We start from the raw sequence: 13,800 nt of genomic DNA on the forward strand, positions 1-13,800 counted from the left end.
GGCGTGGTGTTAGTGAAAGAAGAAGTTGAAGTTGGTGGTTGGATTCAGTGCGTTTTATTTTTGGGGATTTGGTTTGCATTATTGGTTTGAGACGAAGAAAGTAAAAAGGTTTTTGCATGTGTGGCACTTATTTATTGCAACCAAAAGAGGGCACAGGAGTCGTCGGCAGAGGCATGTGTCTGCTTCTTTTCTCTCTATCACCCAAAATATCGTCTTCATGCAAAATCACATAAATAAATTTAATCCATTTCATGCCAGTGAAAAATTGGTTAATAATATATTATTTAAATTTATTAATTTCACAGAAATTATTTGTGTTATTAAATATTCATTTGAAAAACGTAAAATACTGGGTGAATATTGTTGGGTAGATGTTATGTCAAAGTAATCGGCCCCCAAGGCCAAGTGTAGAATAAGACGCATCATTATTAAAAAATACGTTGTGTAAGACCCTTGTTTGGTCAACCCATTCAACCTTTTCCCATTTCAATGCTTTGATGTATATGCATAACTGTATAATGTTCATACTTAATGTTTCATCAATGATATATATATATATATATATATATATATATTTAATAGTTTTATATTATTTCGATCTAAGATAATTTAATTATAAGCAGAAAATCGCAATAAAATTTTAAACTTTAAAGCATACATTATATTTACTTGATTTATATGACTGACTGAAATGGAAAATTACCTTGTACTTCGATTGCAAGTTTATATAGATACAATTTAAGAAATTAATCTTTTAAAGGTATATTAAAATACGTCTTGAAAGATCGAGGAAAAATATAAAAAAAATTATTTAAAGTGTATTTTATCTCGACTCTTAAGGTTAAATATGTTTTTTTTCTCTTAACTTTTATTGAATTTTGGAATTAGTCCATTTCGAAACTTTGGATCAATTTAGTCTTTTTCCTTTCGAAATACTGTTATGAAACGCACTTGAAATGTCAAATAAACTTAACTAAATTTGATTAAAATGATTAAATCTACGTATTTCGAGAAATGAAGGATTAAATTAGTCTAAAAATTTGAAATGGACTAATTCCAAAATTCACTAAAAATTAAGGAAGTAAAAACATATTTAACTCTAAATAATATATTAGGTGTACTAGAACAAACAAAACTACGATGAAATTTGAATTTTATAACCAACAATACTTATTAATAATAATTTATCTTGATAATATTATTTCAACTATTTTATATTACAACAACACATAATGATAATATTCTAACAAAATCAAGATACATCCTAATTTCAAAGAACCTCTTGACCAAACACTAAAAAAATATGAATTCATGGAACGAATAATTGAGTAATGCAAAAAGGATCTGATACTAATATCCTTGAAAGAATAAGAAGGAATGGAGCTCCTTGATTATGAAATATGGTGGCACCCCAAAGGATGCTATAAGTATTATAACTCTAGGTGTCTATTTTAAATTAATTTTATTGAATACTTTTACCAATAATGCATATGCCTAAGTAAATGTGATGTAACGATGTAACATTTTTTTTCTCGTCTCAGCATTTTAACAAATCAACTCTAATGATGAAGAGTATACAATCCCAAAAATTATGGAAAAAAAAAAGCTTAAACTATTTCAATGAAAATAAATAAGAAAAAATATTAAGACCGAAAACAAAATTAAACTAACTATTTTTGAATAATAAGGTGTTGTAGTCTCAAATAAAACTCTATTTTCTCATTATTATTTTTTTTATTTTTTTTTTTGAAGTTGAAGAGATTAATTTTGAATGGAACGTCATTTTCCCCGTCATTCCACGGTTTCAAACATGAAGGCATATTTTAAAATAAAAGACGTGTTGTTTAGCTAACTCTTCCTATTCTTTGACAAAAGAAAAAAAAGTGTGTTGACTGAGAGCATGTTATTTTCATTAGTCAAAGATATGAGTTAATTAGACTATAATGGAAAATTTTACGTTGTTATATATGTTGTTATTTTATAGGTGCACAAAATGGTTGAAATTTGAATGAAAATGATTGTTGTAGTGGTAATGCAAGATTATAGTAATTATGTAGCCGCCACAAGTCATGACTAAGCAATCCATGGTTTTTTTCAAGTTCCAATCTAATCATTTACATTATTTATTTGTTTTTTAACCAATACCAAAGAACATGAGAAATCAAACAAATTAGATTAGTTGAATTAATTTGGTTTACTTTGTATACAAGTTTTTAAATTGAATCATCACAACAAAAAGTAAATTATTTGCAGTTAATCATTTTTAGTTGAATATAGACTGTTCTTTTAATACTTTCTTCACAAAAAGTAAATTATATGCAGTTAAAACTCTGTTACATCTTTTGCACCTTCTTCCATTACAATTTTCCTCACCACTTTGTTTCTCTCCACATTTCAGATTCTGCGTGCAACGATGAAGACAACAAAGCCCACAAGCCTAATAAGGTATGGGTCTTGCTAATCAGTGTCCTAAGGGTACCAATTAAGGATAATTAATATATATTGGATTCTACAAAAATACATAAATAAGTGTAATATTAAATAAAATCTGATCTAATAACCATTAATACAACTTTATTTTCTTTAAAAGATAAAAATACTCATAAATATTGTACATGTGTATTTAATATTTTATTTAATGTTCACAAATAAATTTTAAAAACTAATTAAATAATAAAATAACTATATTTTAATGTTGTTAAAATTTAAATTAACAAAAAAATAGTGTTAAACATCTAAAACTTAAAAAAAAACATAAGAAAGTATAAATTAACAGAAAAATCAACAAAAAAAATACTGTTAAACATCTAAAAATTGTTACAAAAAAAGAATAATTAAAGTGTCAATTAAAGACATAATTGATTTTTTTCTTTTTAGTAAAGACCTTAAAAATTCCAAAAACTTGTCCTGTAATAGTAAGTTATTGTCTACACATTTAAAAGGGTATTTTTGTCTTTATAAAATTTATTATGTGCATTTATACTATTTTAATTACTGTATTTAATTATTTCAGCTTTCAATATAAAAATGATGATATAAAAGCACATTTATTATTCCTTAACCAGTGCCTTAAGGGCACTAGTTAGCATTCTCCATAAGGTAGGGTATTGCCCTCTCCCAAACCTTTTGTATTTTATAACATTTTTAACCACCCTTCTACATTCCGGAAATAAAAAGAAATTTTGGGAAAATAAATTATGAAGTGCATGAATAAACACACCAACTTTCAATAATAGAATCTCAAAGTATAATTTTTTCTAGACATACCCTTTACTATTTCCACAAGAAACACTCGTAAGTTTGTTATTTACTTTGTCTTCAATATCCCAATATAAGTATTTGGAAAACTCAAGTTAAATATGTGTATAAAATAGTAATAAATACTATAATGAATATGTAATAATTATATCGTGAACAGTAGTCTCATAAGTTTTTACTAAGGGTGACAAAAGAGCCCGTCGTCAAAAAACGGGTTGGGTCGGGCGAACCCGTGAAACAGAAACGGATCAATAATCACAATCTGTCCCGTATAGGACTGGCTAACGGATCGGGCCGGGCTGACCCGTCTAGTTTTTTTTTAATTTTTTTAATTAGTTTCCAAATTTTTTAATTTGTTTTATTTTTTAAATTTGTTTATATATACATATAAATTATTATTAAAGTCATATTTAATCAAATAAAATATTATTTTAACTTTTAATTATTAGTTAATATTTTTAATTAGATAAGTTAAAATCATTATTAAATTTACATATTAAATTATTCAATTATAACTAATAATTCAAACTTAATTTGTAAGTGTTAGTGATTTAAATTACAATACTATTATATATTTATACATTTAAAATATATAATATAAAAAATAATATTTTTAATTATTTTTATTTTATTTTATTTTTTTAAAACGGGTCAACGGGTCAGAACAAACTGATCCGTACTTTGGCCCGTCAAGTTGACGAGCTGGGCGGGATGGGCCAAAACGGGCTGACGAGTTGAAATCTTCAACCCAGCCCATTCCTTTTAGCACGGGCTGACGGGCTGGCCCGTTGGACCCAACCCGTTTTGCCACCCCTAGTTTTTACCTGGTTGATTTTAGTTACTTAGATAATTACTTTTCTTTAGCTATTTAGAATTTTGCTAATTTATTTTATGTCATAATCCTCCTGTTAGTCGTGTTAACCTTTATCTGGACCTTCAATTAGGGTTGTGATGTGTATTATTGTTGTGATTGATATGTCTCTGCCAACATAACTTCATCTTGGGTTGTTGAGTTGTTATGGTCGAGATGTGTGTATCGTCATGGTGTTATCCTAAGTTGATGAGATCGTCTAAGTCATACATGACACATCAACTCCCATACTCAATATGTTTCGAATATGAAAGTCTAATTTTGTAAGAAAAAAAAATGTATTCTTTAATTATCTTAACCCTTATAAGTATAGTTGTCCCCTAATCTCTATAAGAACAATGACAAAGAGACTTGATTGACATGTGTCAGAGAGGTTTGTTACTTGAGAAGGGCAACAATCTAAGTGAGAGTCGGGTGCTCTTCAAGCTTTATATGTCACAAAATTTTGAAGTTAAAACCTTCTCTCTAAATTTTTTTAGATGATTATAGTAATTGGTTTGATGACCTAATTAGTTAGTTATCCTTAATAAACCAAATTAGATTATACATCGCTCCATTCTTGTCTTTATTTAAAAACTTTAAAACGAGTTTTTTACATATATCAATAAAATAAAATAAAGAATATCCACATTATATAATTAAGATTTAATTAAGTTTTCAAGTTTTCATAAATTTAAATATTTTTAATTAAGTTTTTATTAATTTTGTCTTTTATAAAACATTTAAAATTGTATATTTTTCAATTAAGTTATTATTATTTAATTTACTGTTGAAGTAATATTTGTTATAGTGCTAGACCAACTTGTTTGTATGGATAAAAAAATGTGAGTCTTATTAGTTAATATAAAATAATATTATGGTTAATGGAAAATGATGTTTTACAAACATTTATATATTTTTTAATACAAAATGACAAATCAATATAATAATTATATTATTTTGACAAAAAATAAAATAGTAGAAACTTAATAAAAAAACTTATTACTAATTTAATTTATAAAATAACATTTTTTCCACAAAATAAGAGTATGGCATTGACCCGAGAAAGGTGGAGATTTAACTAAAATTGGTAAAGTCAGTTTCTACTACAGTGTGACCAAGTGGGAACCGGCGCAGGCATATGTGACTGTTTATAATTTCATTCAATTTTTGTGATTAATTTATAGAAAAAATATTATGTACATTTGCATGTTATTTGTAGATTAATCAAATTAGGATATTTTTAATCATTTAAAATATGTATAATATATGGCTGTTAAAATGAACTATTTGTTCTAGAGTTAAGATATTCACACAAACAAATCACTTGTATATTTTGAAAGAACACTTCTATTGTTAAAAAAATATGGCAAAAGTTACTTATATAAATAATATTATTTATAAGAAAAATAACAGTTTTCATTAAGTAAAACATGTCGTTTTAAATTACTCTCCTAAACCAGAACATGTTTGATCAAATAAACCAGAACCAGTTGAGGTAAATAGATCCCATTGAAGGGAAACACATTTCAAGAACATATTTATTATACACCAAACATCTTTGAACAAAATAATATGAATGAGAAAAAATTGTACGAAGAGTGAAGCAACAGATATGAATGAGAAAAAGATAAGGTGAAAGGTGGGCGTTGAAAATGGTGTGGAGAATTTGCGACAGAAAAATTTTCCATTTAAATATTCACTGGCCGGCTGGCGGCTGTATTCCACATTTCCTTGCTTTCAGATTTCAATAGTGTGAACAATAATAAACTCTATTTTCACATTCCATCACATTTCAGCTTTTGTTTCTCATTGTTCATTCAACTTTAAGCCGTAGTTAGTACTACAACACCTCTCTTTCTACCTCAGTTTTCGAATCAACCCATATACACTTCTGTTTCTACCTCAATTTTCAAATCAACCCATATAAGGTGCCCATTTCTCAATCTCAAGAATAACACTCTTTAGAGAATAAAATAAAATGAAAATACTGTTTTACTTTGTTTCTGAATTTGCTTTTGTTAAAAGTTCAAATCTTTTTAAAAAAGGTTTCTGGGTTTTGTTCTTCAGTTTCGTGTTTGATTCTGAGTTGGAGAGACGGTGCATGGCGTTTTTTTTTTTTTTTTTTGTATATATTAAAATTTAAAGAGAAGGTCTAATTTTTAATTGGGTGGCCGTGCCTGCAAATATCTCTGTCTCTTAATAATGTTATGTTAGAATGTTAGATTATGCAGATTGCAGAGTATACGAGGATCATTATGACTTGTGGCTGCTTTGGAGCCAAATCTACTAAGAAAAGACGTTCTTCTAACGTTGCTGGCGAAATTGATGGTGAGGATTTCATGGTTTGATATTTTCATATTTTAACAATGTTTTTGGCAATTTCATTATCATTTTTGTGTGCTAAATATTGTAAATAATTTCGTTTTAATGGTTCTGTGGTCAACTGTTATTAACTGGCAATATGTTCATCTATAGAATTCCTTTCTTACCATATTCATATGTATTCTTTTGTTGTGCAGGTTACCCCCTTGATAATGTTAAGCAATTTTCAGACACAGAACTGAGATTGGCAACTGATAATTACCACTCAAACAATAAGATAGGACGAGGAGGTTTTGGAACAGTTTACCTGGTATTTGTTCTTATGCTTGCATGAAATCAATATGAATGTTACCCACTTAAGTTCTTCATTATGGGACCAACCATAATACATTGTTTTTGGGTTATTAAGAATATCATCACACATACACTCCTTTTTCCTCTTCTTTCAGCATTAGGCCTCTTGAGGAATGACCAAACATGTATACATAGGGCATTTTATCATTCTAGGTTTTTGTTGATGTTAAGCATTCTAAAAACCCATCATGTGACAATTTTTCTAGGGAACCTTAAGAGATGGAAGACGTGTAGCAGTGAAGACTCTCTCATTTTGGTCAAAGCAGGGAGTTCGTGAATTTTTGACTGAAATAAAAACTTTGTCAAATGTTAAACATCCAAATCTTGTTGAATTGATTGGATTCTGCATCCAAGGACCTAGTCGTACATTAGTCTACGAGTATGTGGAAAATGGGAGCCTTAACAGTGCACTACTTGGTAAATATATCAAATGCTTGCAGTAAATTATGAAGTCACAAAGTAACACCAGATACAGATAAGAGAATGAAATGTGCATGTAACCTTTATTTCCTTTTTCCTTCCTTTGTAGGAACAAGGAATGAAAACATTAAACTAGACTGGAGAAAAAGATCTGCTATCTGTGTAGGTACTGCTAAGGGTCTTGCTTTTCTTCACGAAGAACTTTCACCACCAATTGTGCACAGAGACATCAAAGCTAGTAATGTACTACTTGACAAAAATTTCAATCCCAAAATAGGTGATTTTGGGTTGGCTAAATTATTCCCAGATGGTATCACTCACGTTAGCACAAGAATTGCTGGAACAACGTATGTAAAGAGTTTTTAGAATACATAGTTCAGGCAATTCCAATGTTAAGAATTTTTACACTGTCATTTGCTCACAAATTGACCTATATGTTAAGTTTATGTCATTTTGCTTGTGTCATTCTGTCTGTTACCCAAATACTTATCTCTACATTGTTATTGGATTAAACATACTTCAATTTTTGCATTTCATGAATTGGTCAATTTATGCTTGAACTATTGATTATGATCTCATTGATACGATACCTGCTTTGGTTTATATTTATGCAGTGGTTACTTAGCACCAGAATATGCAATAGGTGGCCAGTTAACCAAGAAGGCTGATATATACAGTTTTGGGGTTCTTATACTTGAAATAGTTAGTGGCAGAAGCAGTGCCAGGAGGACAAACGGAGAAGGATCACCCAGATTCCTCTTGGAATGGGTACATAAGTCTGTGTTTTATGAGTTATTTTACAACATTATATATTTCATGTTCAATAGACATCAGGTTAATAATATTTAGCCTATGAAGTCCTGTCATATCCTTGTTTATTCATTATCTCTCCACTACCTTGTCCCATGTAACCTAATACATTGTGTGTTCCTAAAAATGGGTCATCTTTGGTTTTAGTTCTTTAAAATCATGAGTTTACATCCATTATACTTTTGCAACTTCTACTAGGGTTATATTTTGTTAAGGACTAAAGTTTGGATATTTAAGAGAATTAGGAACAAAAACATTTAATTTTAAAAGTTCTGAGACTAAAAAATCAAAGACGACTCGGTTTATTAGGGATTAAAAACATTGGGATTCCAATTTACAAAAAATGAAATCTAGAGTTGAAACAGTGAAACAGAATGATAAAGAAGAAAAGTTGATTTTAGAAGATGATGAATAATATCTTGAATTTATTTGTATTTGACTTTGATGGTATTTATTTTTGCTTATGCTATTGATATTGTGCAAGTTTGGAGTGTAGATGGTGATAGTTATTTGGTGTAACAGGCCTGGCAACTTTATGAGGAGGGGAGATTGTTGGAATTTGTAGATCCAGAAATGGAAGAGTTTCCTGAGGAAGAGGTACTGAGATACATGAAGGTAGCACTTTTCTGCACCCAGTCAGCAGCAGGTAGAAGACCATTGATGATCCAAGTTGTTAATATGCTATCCAAGGCAATCCAACTCAATGAGAAAGAACTTACAGCACCAGGATTATTCACAGATGAAAGAGACTCTTCTAGTAGGAACTCACAACCTGTCCCTTTTATTACCTCTACACATGGTGCTATTACTCAGGTCACCCCACGGTGATGTGCGTTGCAGAGTTGTAAATGTAGTAAAAGAAAGTACTAGTTTTTGTTTTCTAAATATTGTTTGATTGTCTTACGTTATTTTTTTACAATATAGGTATCAAAAAATATAACATGGCATGAAAGCAATTTCGTGCTACTGCATGTCGAAACCTGTAGAGTATGTCTGCTTATCTTGCATTACTTTTATTGATTAAGTGTTCATGTGATTACTCCTATTAAGGGCTTTCTATTTCTTCCTTGGTAATAAATTCAACCGTACCAAGACAGTGACTTCGAGTTCTTACGTGAAAAAGATAATGTAATAATATGCAATTTGACTTAAATAAATGGTAGATTGATTTTCACTTTTCAATTTATGAATATTCTTTCATTTTCATAAGTCAAATCCTAAAACTTTTGCTAGCAGGAAGTCGAGCAACTGGACAAAGTTTAAAACCTGAAGCATTTTCCTTGTATAAAATATATGAAGTTGAGTTTATACCAATTTACTGACACATGATAACAATTTACATCATTTCACCAAGTGATATAATATCCGAATTCTAAACACGTCACTAAATTATTTATGGTGAGAGGTAAAATACTCACCAATCTTCACCCATCTTGTCAATAGATTTACTTAATCAAATAAGAATAATTATATTCTAAATCTTCATTAATATAATTTAATTTTTATCTAAACTTTTTATTTTTAGTCTTCAACTCTTAACCTTTTAAATAATTCCAACAACTACAGATACGGTATATCAAACCATAGAATATCTTTAATGATTTTAATATAACATGTGCAACATGTATTAGTATTATTACATATCTTGAATAAATATGAAATAAATCATTTTCAAAAAATTTAAAATTTCTAAAGACCAAAATCAGCCATTTCTAAAGCATTTCTAAAGCAAAAACCAAATCTAATAAAGACTAATAAAATTTTATTTTACAGCAGAGATAAGAAAAGTAGGATGAAGTACATACATATTATCAACGGAAACTTTAAACACCGGAAAAGAGTCTGTTTGACACCACCAGCCAGCAATCCCAACAGATACTTTCTGTCTAAAAGGATGTATTAACCCATGATCATTGAATCTCCACGTCATAATTGTCAATGGATTTAATTCATACAAAACCTTAAAGTTGGTAATAAAATGTAACCAATAAGCATTAGAAACTAATAACAGGGCAAAAAGATTCATTAAAGACAGCAGGTGGAGAAAGAGATGGCAGAGGATTGAAGGGGAACTGAGGTATGATAAGAAAAAATCATGCAGCAGCCTGCTCCTCAGTGACAGGAGCTTCTTTCTGGGGTTCGTCAGCAGCGCCATTAGAGGCGGCATCCTTTGGTTGTGAAGCAGTTGCACCTTCTGCTGCAGATCCAGTTGCTTTTGATGCTTTCTCTTTTCCATCCTTACCGTCTTTAGCATCTTTAGCAGGAGCAGGTGGCGGAGGAATCATGTGAGGTGGTGGTGTATGCTTCAGCTTTAACAGTATTTGCCGCAACCTAGACAGATCCGTGGGTTTGCCGGGCTTTGGGCCTTGAACGACTGTAATTGATGGCTTCTTGTCCTGATCCTTTTTGCCTCTTTTCTTTTCAATGTTGGGAACTTCACGAGGAATGAGCTCTGCAATTGCTTTCCAATAAGCTTTGTCTGCCTCCTTGTGAAACTTCTCTTGATTAGCCAAGAATAACTGCTCCACAGAAAAATGCCATTCTCTATTAGAACAGTAAAAGATACATCTGGCGCAAGATGATGTCCTAATGCAAGTAAAACTTACCTTCTCCCTCTCTCTATTTTGAACCTTGCTAGACTCAACATTAACCTTCCTCTTCTCATAAAAAGCAACCTTGTACTCCTCAGCTTCTTCAATAATCTTCAACCTCATTTCTTTTTCTCTTTTCTCCTTCTCTTCTAGCAGAATGGCATTTTGACTGCACAAGGAAAGCCAAAGGCATTCGTTTTTTATGACAACTGAGTTCAGCAAACTTACAAAAGATGTTAAATTTCATTGGCATATATCAGAGATCGAGAAAACGATGTTCTATCATCAGGTTCAGAACTATTTTGCCCCCAATAACTACATAAAGTGGAGATTTAGATTAATCACAATAACTTTTTTGTGGTTAAAATTATTTAATGGCATTAAATTTATTAATGTGACATTAACATATCACCGTAAACATTTATTGCAAACGGTACCTGCCATTGGATATCTAAAATATAATAAACTTCATCGATCGGAAAAAAACATGTTGCCTGTTTAAGTCGTGCACCGTACAATTAACATAAGGATTAGAATCCTAATTTCAGAATTACTATTTGACCAGAATAATCAGGTAAACAAGAAAAAACAATGATAATTTGCATTTTCTTTTCAAGCCAGATCAATTGCTCTGTGTGTGATAAATCAAATATTAGAAGATCTCCATTCCCATATCAATGGCATGTGCGTTGGTAGTAAAATTGGAGAGCAATATTAGGATAAGAGCCACGTAGACATTAATTTCAGATACCAAGGTGCAGAAGCCAATTCTAATAAAAAGGCTATACTATAGCAAGATAGCGGGATGGCTGCCATTTTGAATATTACTAATTGTTATTACAAACTAGATACTTTTGCTACACACTAATATTCAAAAGCAAACAAAAAAATTAAAGAAATTCATGATAAATAGTAAGACAGTTTATGCACACAATCACCATCGGTATAGGAGCTAATAACAAGAATAAAGTAAACAAAAAATATGTAATAGAAAAATAACAAATTGAATAAAAACTAGCAGAAAGTGAAGTTGAAATGAAGAAATATATTGGAACACAAATAAAAGTCTGGCGTGAAGTAACACAGATCAAAAAAGGGTAAACTTTTTATAGAAAGGTCAAGGAAGAAGGTTTCAAATCCTGTTATGCATTTGAAGTTGTGTACGGGGTAAACAATGGGTTTTTGGACTCCCTAAATCATGGTACTGCCACCATAACACAAAAAACTGCTACTTTGACAACTATTACAGCCACAATGGTCGCTATTGAAAACTGGTTCGCTGGAATCTAGTACTCCACTATAGCACACCATTGACTACTATGAGAGCTACCATCATATCAGAGAAGAGAACAATGAAAAACCATATAAATCAAATCAAAGAGGGAAAATTCAGTTGTCTGTTCAAAGAATGCGGAACACACAGGTTAGTCAGGGTAAACAAAAATGTTTCAAGGGTATGAAGATATGATAGTAGCATCAGTTAACATACATTTACATGAGTTAAATTCCTTTTCAGATTTTATACACATGATAAATCAAGCTTATTTGCATAACCAGATAGCTAAATATCAATTACTTCCTCAAGCACATGGGAAGAAAAGAAAAGGAGATAAAAAAAATCAGCGACCTCGGTATACTAGGATACTGAATTAAACTGTATAAATATAAAGTATAACTTCTTTAGCACACTCGCAAAAAATCAAGATCAAGATTTATCATCGTTTAAGTTCAGTGTAAGTTGCTTGCCTGCTCTAAGCTCAACGGTCAACAAGGGTCAACTTTAGCATATGATCAATTGATCGTCTGACTCCCAAGGAAAAGGAATCAAAGAATGGTTATTTTCCAGCCAACATCTAGTAAAATTAAGTAATCACATAGACAAAACCCTAAAAACCATCAAATCACAGGGACAGAAATCAATCCGAACCGCACCATTAAAATTTTTCATACAGCGCAATTTACTCTAAAAGTACCTCATCTCACAATAATTATAGACTATAGAAATCCAACATCCATGAGTGAAAACTCAATCACCCACCCCTTCACTCATTATTCTCCAAACTTTCTCCATCCAAACATAGACTTACAATTGATGGATATAAATCAATTCCACCAGACTCCCTAGCATACAAAAATCGATACCCTAAATCTCGGCGAAATAATCACATATCTTACAACAGCTCAAGTAACTGCTTGAAGTAAAATCGTATCAACCTAAGTTCACCAATTCGCTTTCTACAAGAAAGATCAACCTCGCCCACTCCCGATTCCCAGTCCTGATTACTTACTAGCAACCACGAGACTCTTAGCGAGAAAAGCTCTGGATTAAAGGAAAAGCATCGCAGATCTAAACATATTCAAGTGAGATCCAACAAATTCACGAAACAGAAGAGGAAGTTGCAAACAACCACTCACCGGCGCCACTCGCGAAGAGCGTAGCCTTCCTCCGGCTCCATCTCGGTCGGCGGAGGAAGCACTGGACCGTCCGAAACGAAAACGCCGTCACCATCACCGTAGCCGTTTCCGTTTTCGTTTCCGTTCTCTACAGAAGCGGATTCGAAGGGAGACTGAGAGTAAGCGGGAGTCGGATCAGTAAAGCCGTAGATCTCCGGCGAAGCGGTGGCGGAGTGATCGACGGCGACGTCACCATCGGCGGAAAAACCACCGGTGAAGGAGGAGTAGCCGCCGTAGCCGGAGAAGTTGTCCTCGTCGTCGTCGTGTTGATGAGTAGAAGAAGAGTTGACGTTCAAGTCGTCGGTGAAGGCATCGAAGGAAGACATGTCTGCGACTGCGAATTTCTCTCTCTAAAAATGGTTTCTCTCTCTTCTGTTAAACGCAAATGATGGGAACACTGTTGCTTTGCTTTGACGGAGGTTCAACACTGCCTCTAAACTCTTCCACTTTTTAAATACTTAACGGTGAATAATAATACAAAACAAAATGTGAAAATTCATATTCAATCTATATATAAAAAAAAATACTATGAAAGAAATATATCTATAATAATATATAAATAGAATTTTCTTTTTTTTAGCACATTTTAAAATACTAATTTTATTCTTTAAAATATAAGGGTTAAATATATTTTTAGTCTCTTAACTTATAGTAAATTTTAGAATTAGTCTATTTCAAAACTTTAAATCAATTTAGTCCTTCATTTGTTTGAAATATGTGGATTTAGTCATTTTAATC

At 31.3% G+C, this 13,800-nt stretch overlaps 2 protein-coding genes across 4 annotated transcripts; one reads left to right on the forward strand and one right to left on the reverse strand.

Annotated features, from left to right (window-relative positions):
• Positions 1-5,822: 5,822 nt before the first annotated feature.
• Positions 5,823-9,111, forward strand: LOC114186999 (putative serine/threonine-protein kinase). Of its 3 annotated transcripts, none has more exons than XM_028075096.1 (7): positions 5,823-6,039; positions 6,334-6,439; positions 6,631-6,743; positions 6,994-7,204; positions 7,317-7,554; positions 7,822-7,975; positions 8,540-9,111. In XM_028075096.1, the coding sequence occupies exons 2-7, from the start codon at positions 6,337-6,339 to the stop codon at positions 8,843-8,845; spliced, it is 1,125 nt and encodes a 374-aa protein (XP_027930897.1). In that variant the 5' UTR covers positions 5,823-6,039; positions 6,334-6,336; the 3' UTR covers positions 8,846-9,111. The 3 variants fall into 3 exon arrangements, with proteins under 3 accessions (XP_027930897.1, XP_027930899.1, XP_027930900.1); XM_028075098.1 differs by having other exon boundaries at positions 5,839-6,039; positions 6,326-6,439; XM_028075099.1 differs by having other exon boundaries at positions 5,840-6,039; positions 6,343-6,439.
• Positions 9,112-9,759: 648 nt separating this feature from the next.
• Positions 9,760-13,503, reverse strand: LOC114187886 (clathrin light chain 1-like). The gene is made up of 3 exons (XM_028076284.1): positions 13,024-13,503; positions 10,624-10,777; positions 9,760-10,536 (listed from the first exon to the last, which is right to left on the reverse strand). Exons 1-3 carry the CDS (start codon positions 13,386-13,388, stop codon positions 10,111-10,113), a joined length of 945 nt encoding a protein of 314 aa, XP_027932085.1. The 5' UTR covers positions 13,389-13,503; the 3' UTR covers positions 9,760-10,110.
• Between the last annotated feature and the right edge of the window lie 297 nt (positions 13,504-13,800).

Source organism: Vigna unguiculata, chromosome 6 (assembly GCF_004118075.2).
Source record: "Vigna unguiculata cultivar IT97K-499-35 chromosome 6, ASM411807v1, whole genome shotgun sequence".
NCBI lineage: Eukaryota > Viridiplantae > Streptophyta > Magnoliopsida > Fabales > Fabaceae > Vigna > Vigna unguiculata.

Excerpts from the sequence above, each read along its gene's own strand:
- LOC114187886 (XM_028076284.1), bottom strand. The coding sequence starts at position 13,388 with ATGTCTTCCTTCGATGCCTTCACCGACGACTTGAACGTCAACTCTTCT. Across the intron at positions 10,778-13,023 it reads GCTCTTCGCGAGTGGCGCCG|TCAAAATGCCATTCTGCTAG; the intron begins GTGAGTGGTTGT and ends TTCCTTGTGCAG. Across the intron at positions 10,537-10,623 it reads AAAATAGAGAGAGGGAGAAG|TTATTCTTGGCTAATCAAGA; the intron begins GTAAGTTTTACT and ends TCTGTGGAGCAG.
- LOC114186999 (XM_028075096.1), top strand. The coding sequence starts at position 6,337 with ATGCAGATTGCAGAGTATACGAGGATCATTATGACTTGTGGCTGCTTT. Across the intron at positions 6,440-6,630 it reads CGTTGCTGGCGAAATTGATG|GTTACCCCCTTGATAATGTT; the intron begins GTGAGGATTTCA and ends TTTGTTGTGCAG. Across the intron at positions 7,976-8,539 it reads CCAGATTCCTCTTGGAATGG|GCCTGGCAACTTTATGAGGA; the intron begins GTACATAAGTCT and ends TTGGTGTAACAG.